The following is a 15,239-nucleotide window of genomic DNA, read 5'->3' as shown; positions in this document are numbered from 1 at the left end:
ACTTTTCTTAATTTTTTCTTAAAAATTGAGGCTTAATGGCCGAAATACCCATATAATACAGTTGGAAATAATAAAACGTAAAAGACAATTATTCTTTAGATCTCAAGTTCTCAACACATCTTCACCCCACCTACTATAAGCTCAGCCTCTTCAAGTTTCCTCCAACAAGTGACCATTCAAAGGAAACTAGTTTCAAAATAGAAACTGCAGAGAATGCCAATGCATTAGTATAAGCCAATTATGATATAATTGAGTTATTGATCATCAGAAACCGATCCAATCACATGACCAAGTTTGTTCAGTGTCTATTTATCAACTAGACTTCAGCCTCAAGTTCACAAGAAGAAACAAAAAGAGCGCAGTCACAATCTATTGAGTAGTACAACAATTATAATTTTGGGTGGCAGCCTATTTTAAACAATGAATAGTTATGAGCGCAATATGCCACCATGGATATAAGCAATTCAGCACTTATCGCCGTTGCAGGGTGCTACAACTCTTCCGATGAAGTCCAACTCCAGTATCTTGGAACAATCTGCAAGTGATGTGCATAATGGTTCAATTACATCAATTTCAAGTCCAAGGAAAAGATCATAACAACGAACCAAGTATTTCAAGTGAACTAAAAGTGATGTTAACATTACTAGAGCTCTAATCGGGAGAAGGAAACTTGTTACAAACCAACCATTATGATGCTATTACATATAAAACAGAGTGAAGCAGAATGCATATCTTCCATTATTTTGGACAGTTTCACCTAAAAGTTCATGGGAAACACTTTCCAGTAATAGTATTTTGCTAAAGCTTCTCTGTACTTTTACCCAAGTTCAATATTTCAACTACATCTATCCCTGCTCACCCTCTGGTCTGCAAAAACTGGGTTGACAAAGTCGCAAAACTGAGGGGTAACTGCAAGTGGTAACTATAATTGGAAGCTAACCATCATAAGCTTATATTTCCTCTTCTTTGAGTCTCAAATGTCCTAAATCTTCCCAGCATCCATTGAATTAGAATAGTAGCAAATAGATGACATGAACTTTAGTTTAATTTGATTAAATGCAAACGGTGAGCATATTGGAGATGTTAGGGTAGTATAAGGCAAAAGGATTGGGATGCACTAACCAATCATGTTTTGCAGTTATGAGTCATAAGTGACAGATCAAAATTATTTTAGGCCAATATATTTTGATCCCAAAGGACTTGTTTATTACTGATGATTCAACACTCTTTCTGAACTCAATAGGTGACATAGATTGGGATTTATGTGTAGTTCAACAAAAAGAATACAAAACTTTGTAACTAAAAACAAAGACCATAAAGGATACTGGATGCAAGAATAACGATTAACAGCCAGTTCCTGTATCAAATTTCGATGAAGAGAAAATTGATTCAAAGCACCATGTATACAAAAACAAATACTGCCAACTAGTAGCCATGATTGTTCAAATCACTTGAAAACATCAGCAAGATTTATGTATTGACTCACTGTTCAAATCCTTTCTTTGAGGAAAGAAAACAAATTGTGACGTTGCAACAGCTGGGCATAGTGTAACAAGTCATGAACTACATCCCTGATCTTTTGAAATATTAAACAGTGCAGAAATTACTCTTGTACATCAGAAAAGGAGCTTTAGAAACAACAGTGTGGACATAAAGGCACACATAATACGACTAGCACTAAAACAAAGGGATTGTTCCAGCAAAAAGCTGCACAGGGAATTATTACATTTTCCTAAAAGCATAGACAAAGGAGAAAAAAAAGGTTGACAGAAGTAATTGCCAAATTCAGAGATAATAAAGAAACGTTCATAATCCCGTAAACACGACGAACGAAGCAGAAGGTGATAAAACATTCAACACAGCATGGAGGGACAGCCAACTGAAATTTGTTCTTCTTTTATTGAGCGTTTCCTTTGATTCAGGAAACAAAAAGGTCTAATACCTCATCGATACAAGAAGAATAACATATGTCGACTAGTAACAGGTTAAGAATTTACTCAATGCCTCGCTGTCAACTATGTAGACTAGGATCGAACCTCCCCAGTCATGTGAGTGGGAGGTAGCTATACACGATTAAAGAGGGAAGTTTTGTTACATTCCCAGATTCATACAAGACCCAAAATGATATTGGAATATGCCTCTAAATGGTCTACATATAATTCCTAAGAACCCTTCCCGTGCCTGTCAGGTTCAAGTTTACCAATCAAGCAAGCTTACAGGTTGAGTTCCACGAGTTAGGTTCAGCCAACTTGTTCAAACTTCTGAATCTACACAAAAACATCCCATAAATAACCTGAAATTTGTAAGCAGTTATCAACAGAAAACTGCATCATACACGGTTAAGAAACTAGGACTCGAGAAAACCGAGAAGCTGCTATAAAGCCTTCCTAAGCTTGAAAGCAGTAAACAAGTAAGAAAAGAAAGGATGCTAGCTACAATGGCACGCCAAATGACTCAAATGGAAATCATCATTTAAAGCTCCAAATAAGTGCTTGGTCTTACTTAGTTTTCTTCTGAGAAGCATACACTTAACTGCACAGTGCAGTCCAGATTCTAGGACTATTAAAAGAAAGGTACGGTCGTAACTGTACTTGCACATGCCAAGACCAAGACCAAAAGTCCAAGACCAATCAAATAAATTAAGCATGTGGAATGAGCAAATTCTAATCTTGCAGCAAAGAGAGTCCTAATTTCAATTCAATTAGTCCGAATCTAATCCAATGAATTAAAACAGCAATAAAAGCTAGAAACTTTACAGCAATGAAATCGGTACGAGCTTTACATACCTGAGTTTAACGTGCAAGATTTTTCATTTCTCATTAGGAGCAACATGGGGTGGGTATGACACCATGGAACCATACTTCTGCTGCTGCATCATGTTATACGAAGGATGCGACTCGAACCCATGGTACCCGCCGGACATCCCCATGTAACTAGGCATAGCCATCATGGCGCCCGGCGGGTAAGGCATGGGGATCGAAACGGGCATGTGCCCCTGTCTGTGACCCGGCCCGCTTCCACCCGACTCGTGCAGACTCTGCGGCACCGGAGTCGAGGCGAAAAGCTGGTCGGACGAGGAGGGGCCCTCGTTGGACAAGCCCTGCATCCTCTTCAAGTAGAGTCGGTACTTCTGCAAGTGGCTGGCCACATTCTCACGCGTCAATCCCTCCACGTTCATCAGCTGCATAATCGTCTTGGGAACCGCGTTCTTGATCCCCAGGTGGGCCACCACGTCCACGAACCGCTTGTGCAGCTGCGGGGTCCACACCAGCCGAGGCCGCTTGACCGCCCGACCCGACGGGTCTTCTCCGCCGCCCGAGGAATTCTCGATCCGGAGCGCCGAATCCGCCTCCTCGGGGCTATCAACCCTCCTCGATTTCCTCGAATCGGATCCTTCCCCGCCGCCGCCTCCTCCGTACGGCTCCGTCTCGTCCAGCTCCACCACCATCGGCTCGTCGCTGCGGTTGTTGTTCTCCTCGAACGACTTGTAGTTCGACGAATACGCCTGCGAGTGAGCCCCCCCACGCAGCGTCGACACCGTCTTCTGCGACGCGCGGTTGACGTCCACCACCGTGCGGCACGGCTCCGGCGAGATACTGAACGCCGACGCCAGCTCCATCGGAATCAACGGCTGAGACAGCGGCGTCAGATCATCGGCGATCGGAAGCCCGGCCTCCCACTCCGAAACCCTCTCCTCGTCGCCGTCGCCGCCGCTGCCGCCTCCTTCGTACTCGCTCATCCTCACCTCCTCTCCCATCCAAGCTCAAACTCTTATCTTCTTTTTTTCTTTTTCTGTTTTTTTTTCTCAGATTATTATTACCATCAGCGAGGTCGAATTCTTCGGGTCACGGATTCGGATCGTGTCGGGATCGAGATCCGATTGGAGAGAAAATTCAGGGGAGAAACGAAGACTGAGAACAAGAACAAGAACAAGAAGCAAATCGATTTTCATACAAAGATATTTCGTGAGATTCGGAGGAGAAATAAAATTAGAGAAAAGAAAAAAAAAAAAGGGGGGGATTTTTTTTGTTTGTGACTTTTTGCACTTGGTGATGGAAAAGTTTGGAAAAAGTGCAAAAATCTGATTCAATCTCTTGCTTACGTGGACGGACTAAGCCAGATATTTTTGATCTTTCTTAAAATATCGCACTCGCCCACTCGCGGCCTTTTGATACGAATCTCTACTCGCTCGGGTATTGGAGACACGTCTCCATAATTATGGTTTATCGGAATGTGAAATGACGGGAAGGGGCGTGGGTTTGAGAATCAAATAAAGGTGTGTCATTTGATGGAGGTGTCCATGTCAGCAAAGCGAGTGCTCTTTTCGAAGGGCGGTTTGGTAATTTCGGGGGAAGTGAATAATTTTGTTTTATAGAAAAGTACCGACTTTTGGAATTTTGGGGTCTTTTTTGTAATAAATTTAAAGTCTAAACAAGTGGGGGGAAAGAGAGATGTTGGTGGACAGCTGTCAGTTCAACTTTTTGGGCTTCCATGGTGCAGGCTTTTTAGAAGACGCATGATTATCAGAGGTGTCTGAACGTACGGTGCAGAAGGGAGGAGGCTATGTTGAGAAAAATATTTGCGGTGATGTGACGTGTCAGATACCACACCACATGTCCACTTGTGTATGGCGCATGTTCAATTGTCGGTATTTGTATCACATTGATATTAATTGGGCCGGAATATCACATCATTTTCATTTGCTTCTATAAAAAGTACCAATTACATCCCATCTAGGCATCTATCATCCACATAAAGGATCGATGGAAAAAAAAAAAAAAAAGCATAAATGCAATTGTTGATTGGACTGTTAGTTTCATTGTTGTCTTGTTGAAATGATCAAAACTTTGTAGTGGTCACACATCATAAGTTTTTTCTAGATTCTCGAGTCGGCAAACGCACAACCAATTATATTTTTAATTTTTTGAGTGTAAGAAAGTAATTAACGTTCTGGTTGGTTGAATCAGTGTTGTACATTGTTAAAAAAAAAAAAAAAAAAAAAAAAAAAAAAAAAAAAACTAATTTCATAAAAGTGTAAGAAAAACTTCATCATGTTACAGTATTAATTTTCATTGATGTAAATTGTACCAATTCATTATTAACCTTTATAAAATGGCAAATGAAGCTGTATTATGTGACAGATTTGAATCAACTTGTTATATTGTTTATCATGATGACTAAACAGGTTGTTGAAATTTTAGGGTTTTAGAATCGAGCATCCTAGGCGCCTATTATCCAAAATATGATCTTGAAATTTATTGGAAAGAATTTTGCTATAACAACACAAAAGCAAACGCTACTTGAGGTCTTGAGCCCCATCCTTGGATAAAACTTTGGGCCTATAAATTGATCATAATAATGTTGACCCAATCCACCTTCACTGATGGACTAATTATAGGCCTTTCATCCCCAACAGAAATTTGAACAGAACAACACATTACAATGGTGTACTAGATTAGTACCCAAGAGTTTACCCCCTCACACTTCAGAGAGGCTAGAGAGAGATAGACAAAGTGGTAGCAAATGGGAATGGCTACCACATCCATATCTCTATCCCCATCAACTTTTCCCCCAATTCTCAAACCAAAGCATTGCCAATTTCTCAGAACCCAGAAACCAAATTCTTTGCCTTTGCCCTCACAAACCAATTTTTCAACCAAAAAGACCTCAACTTTCCACAACCCACATGAGAATATCAACCAGAGAAGCACCCTAATTTGGAGAACCTATGCAACCTCAGTTGAATCTGTGGCTTCAGAAGCAAACCCAATTGAGACTGCACAGGAGATAGTGGCCACCACTAGTGATGATGGTGTCTCTGTCACCATTTCTGTTCTTCTCTTTGTTGCATTTGTTGGTCTCAGCATTCTCACTATTGGGGTAAACTCAGAATACTTGATTGCCTTCTCAATTAAACCATGTTCATAATGCTTAAATTACTGAAAGTCTTTGTGGGTTTTGAGAATTTGGGTGGTTTTGGGTTCAGGTTGTGTACCTAGGTGTGACAGATTACTTGCAGAAGAGGGAGAGGGAGAAGCTTGAGAAAGAAGAGGAAGCTAACAAGAAGAAGGATGGAAAGAAGAGGAGACTGAGAGCAAGAGCTGGGCCTAAGGGATTTGGACAGAAGGTTGAAGAGTTTGAATTTGATGCAGATGATTAAAATGTAAGCACTTGCTTCCTGTAAGCATTTCGACATTTTTGTAACTCTTGATTTGTATTATGAAGTTTTCGAAACAGTTGAAAGTACTGTGGATGAGCCAAGAGTTAATAGTAGATACCCCGTTGTAATACTCAACCTTTCAGCGTTTTCATTCGTTAATATATGGTTTTCATTCGTTATAGCCCTTGAAATTTCACCTAAGCAGTGATTTTTTACATTACTAGCCAGTGTCAAATCTAGAAAAATTCTGGCAAACGTTCTATAAAAAGCTCGCTCTCACATACCAAAGCCGAGTAAATTCTAGGAGATTGGTGTATTCTTTGGGATGTGGGAGTTTGTATAAAATAGTGTTATGCATTTGAAAATCTCCCAAATTTTCACCACAGAAGTGACTGAACATGAAAGTATCATTGCTAATATAATTTGGTCTCAAGGTTTTTGCTCAGATGTTGTCTTCAGTTTGAAGTTTCGAACACCTTCAGAATGTTTGGTGTGTGAAGTTCAATAGAGCCCGTATTTTGAGATGGGAACCTTGAAGAGGGTCGGCGGATTTTTAGGTGAAGAACAGAATTGTGTGTCTTGCTTATAAATGCTTCTAACCCCTATCAAAACAAAGTTTCCATCGAAATTTTATGTAATCCATTTTTAAAAAAAAAAAATCCATGACCTGCAAATATTGGATCAATTTGATTACTGCAGATGAGTGGTCAATTTGAAAATCTCCCAAATTTTCACCACAAAAGTGACTGTACATGAAAGTACAAAAGAGAGTCATAGTCTTTGTTATGTTTTCTTCAAATAGACTAGGCAACAAAAACAAAGTGGAGTATCTCACTTTGAAAAAACATTAACTGAAGATCCCATTGAACATCAAGAAAAGCATTCAAAAGGAAACTTTTATAACAAAGCACCAAGATTGGATCAAATCGATTCAAAATGGGCCGAAATTCTAGTTTAGGGGAGAATTATTAATTTCTCTGTTTGTGGAAGAAAGAGCATTGATGCATTAAAAAACAGCAGCAAATACATAAGATAACCCCTTGATCATTATACTTGATCGGATAGAAAATTGTACTTTATGTAATTAGAAGAACCAAAAAACAAAGTCATTACCATACATTATAAAAAACTGTGGCCTCGCCTAATCATGAACAGCTCTCCACATGGCAACATTTTTGTACAGTCACGTCAACATATAGACTACTAACCTCACCATTAATCATTTTTACACCCTTAGAAAAACTTGTATAGTGCATTTATCTCCTCTTGCAGGGGCCTCAGGTGCGAGCGAACATTCAACATCTGAACCTCAGCTAGCTTCGACTCTATGTATAAACTTTTAAACTACACAATGTACAGTTTTCCAGTACAAAGCAACAACTTTATTTTCCAACCTGCCTCGTACCTGTCTTGAAAAAGACAGGTAAGAGTCAGAGCTTCTAGATACGAACGATGGAGAGAGGGAAACACACACTAGCCTCAGTTAGCTGTACAAACAACTTTCTTTCCTACGCCGCCTAAGCAGGGTGAGGAGCCAACTGAGCAGCAGCAACTCTCCTTTCTGAAACAATTTAACCAAGTACGGATTAATATATTATAAAAACCAACCCAAAAAAAATCCATAAACTGAATTTCCAACTTCAAAAAATTTCATAATCTAGAATTAAAGGGTGATGGAATGAAAGTATCAAGTCATCAGTTCAGATATTATACATGAACTCATTTGATATCTATGGAATAGGAGTGAAATGCAGACATCTGCCTTGTGTATTTTCAAATGTGTATACTTCTACATAAAATATAGAGCATAGCTATAAAATTAAATGGCAAAGAGAAAAAGAAGAAGTACCCCCAGCAGCAACAAGTTTTTCTACACGAGCCACGATATGCTTCCCGTAAGTGTATTTCTTCAATGCATTCAAATGAACTTTAATTCGTGAAAGAATCAGCTCGCGTTGTTGGTCATCACAAGTCTCCAACACTTTCTGTACAACGTAGTTTGCAAACTGATCTTTCATCATTGCCTGTACATACAAACCAATCAATCATTAAAAGGACATCAAGCCGAGATTCAGGAAAGAAAAATCTATGTGTGTGTCAAGATGCAATCAACATACAGAACCATGCATACGAGCATGGATTCTCAGAAACCTAAGTGTGTCATTGTATTGTATTGAAAAATAATAATTTAAAAAAAGTTTCTAATTGTATACTCATTCCCTTAATGTATATAAAAACTAAATCCCAAATGACAAATGTTCCAAATTTCAGGGTTTAACACATCTGGTTACAAAGCACAAGGTTCTAAATCAAGTTTCCCATGGTGAGAATTTCTGCAAATCCAAAATCCATTACATTCCACAAAATCCTACCTCTACTTGTTTCACACCTTAATTATCCTTTACATTCCATGACTTTTATGAATACATAGAAGTTTGTAATAAGAACAGAAGTACGACTAACCTGAAGAGGCTCATTTTCATCAGTAGTGCCAAGCATCTCATTCACTAGTAATTCCCTTTCAGCAGGACCACCAAAAGCTAAGCATTTCTCTACAACATTAGAGGCAAACTTCTGTTGACTCATTTGGACTATCTTCCCAGCTAATTCCTTTATTATAGCAGAACGCTCATGTGGCTTTCCATGCTCCAGTACATGCTGTTCATAGAGAGGTAAAGCATCAAAGAAAATTCAATACATGATTTCAAGCTTTGAATGTTAACACAAGGATATGCTGACATGTTAACACAAGCCACAAGGTTTGTGGTTTCAAACTCAATAAACAATAAGCTGATAATTTGCAATTAATTTCAAAGTGAAATATCGGTCATGGGGTGAAGAAGAAAACAAAAGGTGAACTTCATCTAATAGGAAAACCAAATAAATGGTTTCAACAGGTGCAGACTGAATACAAAATATACTGTAATGGAACTCTGTTGCTTAGCTAACAAAGATACAGTAATGAAACTGAAGGCAATACATATATATAGGCTCAGACTTCATGACTACGAAATGTTTAGGTGACTTTTAGACATCAAACTTGAACCATAATTAGAAGAAAATCAAAACACCACAAATCAAAGCCAAAATCATAAAAATAAATGACTACTGTGACCAAACAAAAGTCCGTAAAGGTTCTTTCAGCACAAGAGTATATTCAAGGAAAATTATGAACCTGAACAACATAATTGCCATACTGATCTTGTGCCAGCATGCTAACAGCTCCTAAAATCTCATCCATAACTTTGCTCTGAGTATTCTGGTCATTGCAGTGCTCAAGCACTCTCTGCCACATGAGAACATTGTTATACATTATTCAGCTTGTTAAAAAGAAGTTACACAAGCACAAAAACAAAAGAGAAAGAGGTCTCTCTACCTGTATCACACGACACCCATATGGATGAGTGGAAAGGGTCACAACTTGATCAAAAAACGTTGAGACTATAAAATGAATGGCCTCTTCAGGGACACATTCAATACACTTCTGAATGACATGGTTCCCATTCTGGTCACGCACACAGCGCATGACATGGCCGTCAAGTTCTTCAACCATTTTGATCTTCTGGTCCAGATCAACAACTTCTATTGCCTGAACATTTAGTAAAACCATTTATACTGGAATATACCGTAGCAACCGTTGTATTTATACTATTATTTAAGAGAAGACCCCTTGTCAACCCAAAAAAAAATATGACAAAAATGACCTTGAAAATTTAAGTAACTTTAGAAATCAATTTTATCATCAAGGAAATTGTAATATAATAACAAAAAATAACCCACTGTCCCACTGTATCTCACTTTTCTCTAGGAGACTGCTGTAACTAAATAAACTTTAGTCATTGATGGAAGACAAGATTGAACAAAGACAGTATCATTCACATCTGAAACAAAATGTAAGATGACTCGAGCATTGTCCTCAGAATTAGATTAAGATGACTCAACCATCTGAAACACAGAATCCTTCATTCTGAAAAATTAAATTCAGGTTCCTATGAACTAAAGATTATACTACCTTTTGGACACCTAAAGAAAAGGATAGAAACAGCAAAGTCCAAAGAGTGTAAAAACTAAGTATGAATGACTTATTAGTTCTGGGTTCAACACTAGAATAGGAATAGAGATCCAAATTTAAGGAAATTCAGGGCAAAATCTAGCAACAGCAACAGTAGCAAATTATTGGTACCTTCTGTATCACCCGACAACCATACATTTGAAGGCTAAGTGTCAGCACATGACCAAAAAGCTTGTTGGCCAATTCCCTTCTTTGAGATGGAAGTCCGTGCTCAAAAAACTGAATACAAATATCCGAATGTTACATGTAATATATGCCAACAAGTAAAAACAAACTAAAAGTATGAATGAAATAGGAAAATGATTTACCTTTTGAATCACATAATTACCAAACACATCAGTCATTAGAGCAAGAGCTTGAGGCATGATTTCCTGGTAAACCATGTTTTTCTCATCCGTAGTGGCTGTTTCAAGTTTTTGTTGAATAAACCGACTCCCGTATTGATCCGCACTACTCATAAAAAAGCAAAACTATTAAAACCAAAATCCATCATAAACCATAAAGATAGATTACCAAAAAACGTGTTGGCAGTTTATACCTGAATTCCACAACATGTCCTCCGATTTCCAAAAGTTCAAAAGACTTGGCTTTGTTGCTCTTAAACTCTTCTAAGAGTGATGATGCAAAGGTCTCATCCATGTTACAACCAGAATCCAGATGCCATGGTCCCATGACACTCCCACCCAAATTCAAATTCCTCATCCCAGAAGGATAACACATATTAAGATCATTGTGCCTCATTGGACTACCAGGGGCAACTGGAGAGTTGGGAATAACAGGACTTGCCATGGGACTTCCTGGATAAGACATGCCAAAGGCATGATTTCCATAATAACCATGATGATTTGAACCACCAGTCTTCCCCCCCAAGGGAACACCAACACCATACTGTGACTTCTGAGGTGACAGCAAGGCTCCAAGATACGCCTTTTGAAGTTCAAGTAAATTCATGTATGAATTACCTAAGTAGTTCCTATCCACAGAAGGATCATTCAGGGCAGCAAGCTGTGCTGCAGCATACTCTGACGTCCTCAAGTATTGAAGATACATAGGATCAACATAAGGCGCCTGGAGACCGGTCCCCGCAATCGGACTCCCTAATCTACCAAGATTATGTGAATCAGATGCAGCAGCTGCTAGGTTTGGTCCAGAAGCCAAACCTCCTCCAAGTACTCTAGAATCCATTCCAGGAGGTACCATAGCTGATGCTGCAGTAACATTTTCAAAAAGAGGAGGCAGATTACCAGTACCAAGTTGGCTAGCCACCATGGATGCCAAGGCTGGATTCATAGAGTAGCCACTTAAACCATAGTTAGAAAATGATGAATTTGCATTATCCACTTGCTGATACTGATTATGCAATCCACCTCCACCATTAAGATTCGATGCAGATGATCCTTTATACAAGTTACTAGAAGGAACAGCAGATTTTTGCAGCTCAACTTGCCTGTCAGGGGATGAGTTGTTCAGATCTGACCCACCCCCATTGCTCTTACCCAAATCCGAGTACGAACCTTTTGCCGACTGTGGAGAAGGCATATGTATATTCCCAGATTCAGACTTCTTTAAGTAAGCAAGTTGCTTAGCATGACTATCAGCACCTTGCAGACCAAAGAGATAATTCTGGTGATCAATAACATCCTGTTTGATCTGTGATGGCAAATGGTGCTCATCATCTATTACACCATTTGAAGACAAATTCATGGTGGAGAAGGCAGCTACCAGATCTCCAGACTCATTGATGCCAGATGAGACAGCATTAAAGGAGCTTGGACTAGAAATGCCTCTCTTTTCTGAAGCACTAACTCTTCCTCCTCCAATAGGTGTAAGGCAAGGACTAGGAGCCCTAGCAACAATCTGAGGATCAGGAGTGGTGCTTCTTGACAAGGAAGCACCTAGAGCTGCAGCATAGGAGTATGAAGAAGGTGGGCCCATGCTTTGGGCTGCAGACATGCCCTGGCCATTTGCACCAGATCTTAAAGCATCAGATGTCATCAAGTCACGGTGCAAATGAGCCAGGTCTGCTTCAGCAGAACCAAGTCCCTCTACATTTTCATCAAATGCATTACGGCTGGCTGGACGAGAAGGAAGCCCAGGAACAGGAGTCGTACGCCCCAAGTCATCCTGCACAACCACACTTTGCACATCAGTATACAAGTAAAGAGACAAATTCAGGACAAAAGAAAAAAGAAAAACAAATGCCTCAGCACAGCAGTTGTATATCAACCATGAGGACCATAAGTAAAATCGCAAGCAACAACAAAGAACCGAACAAGAACACAAAACTGGAAAAGTTGATCACTATGTCATCATGTCCTCAGGAAAAGGCTCCATGTGAGCAATATTTCTTAAAGGGTCTTCATACAAGCAGTATAGTAATACTTTAAAGTAAATTTGAAAGATACGAAAACTGATCTTAAAATCTAAAATGCTAATGCATACATAGTAGAGGTCATGTAATCATTTTATAATTTAAAGGCAACAACCACACAGGGATTTTGCTGGGCATTCTAGATTGCAGTTTACTACTCTTGTTTGGAGGTTGCAAAGAAAAAACAAATTGTACTTAAATTAAACCAAAGACTCATCAAGTTCGCTCATCTAAGTGAAATTAGAGAATCAGGGGTCCAGTGCCAATAGGATTGCCCCAACTTTTATTGGAAGTAGTGATACTACTATGCTCCGTGGAACATTTGTTAGGTTAACCAAGGCATAGAATGACAAACTTGAGCATGTAGCTGAAAGAGAGATGCAGACGAATAAGGGATAGTTGCATTGTATGAGAGAGCCACACTACGTGTACAGACTACACGGCCATAACCAAGATACAATCATGAAGAGAGATATTGATTTACTTGCAGCCATAAAAAAGAAATCTCTTTATTTTTTAAAGGCTTTCAATTTATGTACCAGAGTCTCAATGTAAAGTCACAGAATTTTCACTTCTCAATAAACCTCCTAGATTTCTACTTTCTCAAAAGAGTTGAGCAAAAGGTAGGTAGACAGTCAAGTTCTAGCTCTGAGGTTAAGAGGAACATTCAATGTAAGACCATTTTGGTCCCAGTCAACCAGAAAACACTTTCATTTTGAACACAGAGCAATATTTTAATCCCATAACTCAATGTTCACCTAAATTATACATTATTTTCATCTGGAGAATCAATCGGAAATTTCAAGGAACATTTACTAGTGTTACTCAAAACTTCTCAACAAAGACATGCATACGCTAACAAAGAAGATTCGGTAACACGTGTACTAAGTACGAACATCAAGCACAACAACAGAAGCAATAAATGTCAGAGGATGGAATTCAAGGAATAAAAATAAAGTGATACTCAACGCATTATCAACAAATGCAAGTACATATTATGAAACAAAAAGAAAGAGTTCAGCAACACGTGTTCTAAAGATCGAAGATCAAGCACAACAATAAATAAATGTCAAACGGGCAAATCAAGAAACAACATAAAGTCTGGCGAAAAGCATTATCAACAAATACAATAGCACACTATGAAAGCAAGGCTTCAGCAACACGTGCACTAAATAGCGAACACCAATCACACTTGCAGAAGCAAATCACCTGAAAGATTTCAGCAAGGCTTTTTTGCTTGTTGCCAAGTCCTAAACCTGGCAAACCAATTAGCCCATCAACACCCCACTCCGCTGAGCCACGCACTTTGTCCGGCTCCACCTCACTCTCTTGTTTCCTCGAGTTAAACCCTGGCGGCATCGAAAACATGGATCTCCCACCACTAGCATCATCAGCCCTGTTCACTTTCCTCCTGTCCCCAATCCCACCCAAAACAGAACTCCCTCCTTTCATCCTCTGTGCATACCTCCAATCCTCCTTCGACAACAAAGGAGGCGGAAGCCGCGGATTCAGATTCACATTCGAGTAATAGTATTGCAGATAAGCTGGATCAGACCTCAGCTCCTCCTCCGACGCAAACCCATTCCCATTCTTAGCTCCAGGAAACTCCGAAAGAACAGACCCAGCACCCCCACCACCGCCAACACCCCCTCCTCCTCCTCCTCCTCCTCCACCTCCACCTCCACTTCCACCGCCACCGCCAGCAAACAACCCTCCCACCGCATTCAAAGAACCCTCCACAGTCGGCGGCGCCGACCCACTCCTGTAAATATTCAGGTCACTCTCACGATCATCAGCCTCCTGCCGACGCTGCTCCCTAAGCAACATACCAATCTCCTTCTCAAATTCATCCCCAAACGAACCCTCGCTACCTCCAAGCATTGGCCTTCTCCCCAATTCAGACAACATCCTCAACAAAAAGCCACTACCCTAAATTAACCACTACCAGTAATCAAACCCTAAACCCCTAGAAAAAAAAAACCCCAAAAACCTAGCCCCACTGCTTATTTACAACCTCAAAGCTTCCACCTTTACTGATCAAAACCCAAAATTTCCCACAACCCACTTCATATCTCCCCTGAAATCAACCCACCCAAAAACGATCAGCCCCAAAACAAACAATCGGAGCTAATAAAAACACTACCTTCCCCAGAATTCAATCCCATAGATTCTTGTAACAAAAGGGGTTTGGTTTAACTGTGGAGAAAGTGATTGTGAGAAAAATTTAGAGGGAAACAGAAAAGGAGTGACCTTGAGCTCTTAGAGAAGTCGTCAGATATGAAAAGAAAGAGTCAGATAGAAATAAAAGGGAAAGTGACGGCGGGAGATCAATACGGCGGCGATTTCTTCTTACAAGAACCCTGGTTAGGGTTTTGTTCCAGGTTCAACAAAGCCGATTAAATACAGTGTGAGATAGTTAGAGAGAAAGTACAGAAGAAAGTAATAAAAAAATAATATATATGATTTTTTACCTTTTACGATTTTTTATTTTTTATTTTTTTGGTTCCCTGGGAAATAGGGATTAATTGACCGAGTGATAACGGCATGAGAGGGTGTTTTTTACAAAACACCAAAAAGAATTAAATTGATTAATTTTTTTTGTGAATAATAATGATTAATGAAAATGATGTTTGTTT

At 39.5% G+C, this 15,239-nt stretch overlaps 3 protein-coding genes across 6 annotated transcripts; 1 reads left to right on the top strand and 2 right to left on the bottom strand.

Annotated features, from left to right (window-relative positions):
• Positions 1-230: 230 nt before the first annotated feature.
• Positions 231-4,024, bottom strand: LOC112164967 (transcription factor PCL1). Of its 4 annotated transcripts, none has more exons than XM_024301337.2 (2): positions 2,787-4,023; positions 231-535 (listed from the first exon to the last, which is right to left on the bottom strand). In XM_024301337.2, the coding sequence occupies exon 1, from the start codon at positions 3,755-3,757 to the stop codon at positions 2,810-2,812; it is 948 nt and encodes a 315-aa protein (XP_024157105.1). In that variant the 5' UTR covers positions 3,758-4,023; the 3' UTR covers positions 231-535; positions 2,787-2,809. The 4 variants fall into 4 exon arrangements, with proteins under 4 accessions (XP_024157105.1, XP_040362310.1, XP_024157106.1 ...); XM_040506376.1 differs by lacking the exon at positions 231-535 and adding an exon at positions 1,867-2,293 and having other exon boundaries at positions 2,787-4,024; XM_024301338.2 differs by lacking the exon at positions 231-535 and adding an exon at positions 1,867-2,267.
• A 1,374-nt stretch (positions 4,025-5,398) lies between these two features.
• On the top strand, positions 5,399-6,341 carry LOC112166560. Its single transcript, XM_024303435.2, has 2 exons — positions 5,399-5,880; positions 5,987-6,341. The coding sequence occupies exons 1-2, from the start codon at positions 5,524-5,526 to the stop codon at positions 6,158-6,160; spliced, it is 531 nt and encodes a 176-aa protein (XP_024159203.1). The 5' UTR covers positions 5,399-5,523; the 3' UTR covers positions 6,161-6,341.
• Positions 6,342-7,184: 843 nt separating this feature from the next.
• LOC112202161 (pumilio homolog 2) lies at positions 7,185-15,022 on the bottom strand. The gene is made up of 9 exons (XM_040519545.1): positions 13,813-15,022; positions 10,771-12,356; positions 10,541-10,682; positions 10,344-10,451; positions 9,537-9,749; positions 9,336-9,446; positions 8,624-8,818; positions 8,010-8,184; positions 7,185-7,721 (listed from the first exon to the last, which is right to left on the bottom strand). Exons 1-9 carry the CDS (start codon positions 14,509-14,511, stop codon positions 7,678-7,680), a joined length of 3,273 nt encoding a protein of 1,090 aa, XP_040375479.1. The 5' UTR covers positions 14,512-15,022; the 3' UTR covers positions 7,185-7,677.
• Positions 15,023-15,239: the final 217 nt, after the last annotated feature.

The sequence above is a fragment of the Rosa chinensis genome, chromosome 5 (genome assembly GCF_002994745.2).
Source record: "Rosa chinensis cultivar Old Blush chromosome 5, RchiOBHm-V2, whole genome shotgun sequence".
Classification (NCBI taxonomy): domain Eukaryota; kingdom Viridiplantae; phylum Streptophyta; class Magnoliopsida; order Rosales; family Rosaceae; genus Rosa; species Rosa chinensis.
This window is presented reverse-complemented; position numbering and strand designations above follow the sequence as displayed.

Bases quoted from the DNA above. Each gene is read 5' to 3' on its own strand.
- LOC112164967 (XM_040506376.1), bottom strand. From the start codon at position 3,757: ATGGGAGAGGAGGTGAGGATGAGCGAGTACGAAGGAGGCGGCAGCGGC.
- LOC112166560 (XM_024303435.2), top strand. From the start codon at position 5,524: ATGGGAATGGCTACCACATCCATATCTCTATCCCCATCAACTTTTCCC. The intron at 5,881-5,986 runs GTAAACTCAGAA...TTTTGGGTTCAG, and splicing joins TCAGCATTCTCACTATTGGG to GTTGTGTACCTAGGTGTGAC.
- LOC112202161 (XM_040519545.1), bottom strand. From the start codon at position 14,511: ATGTTGTCTGAATTGGGGAGAAGGCCAATGCTTGGAGGTAGCGAGGGT. The intron at 10,683-10,770 runs GTATAAACTGCC...TTTTATGAGTAG, and splicing joins GGACATGTTGTGGAATTCAG to TGCGGATCAATACGGGAGTC. The intron at 8,819-9,335 runs GTTCATAATTTT...CTCTATGAACAG, and splicing joins ATGGCAATTATGTTGTTCAG to CATGTACTGGAGCATGGAAA.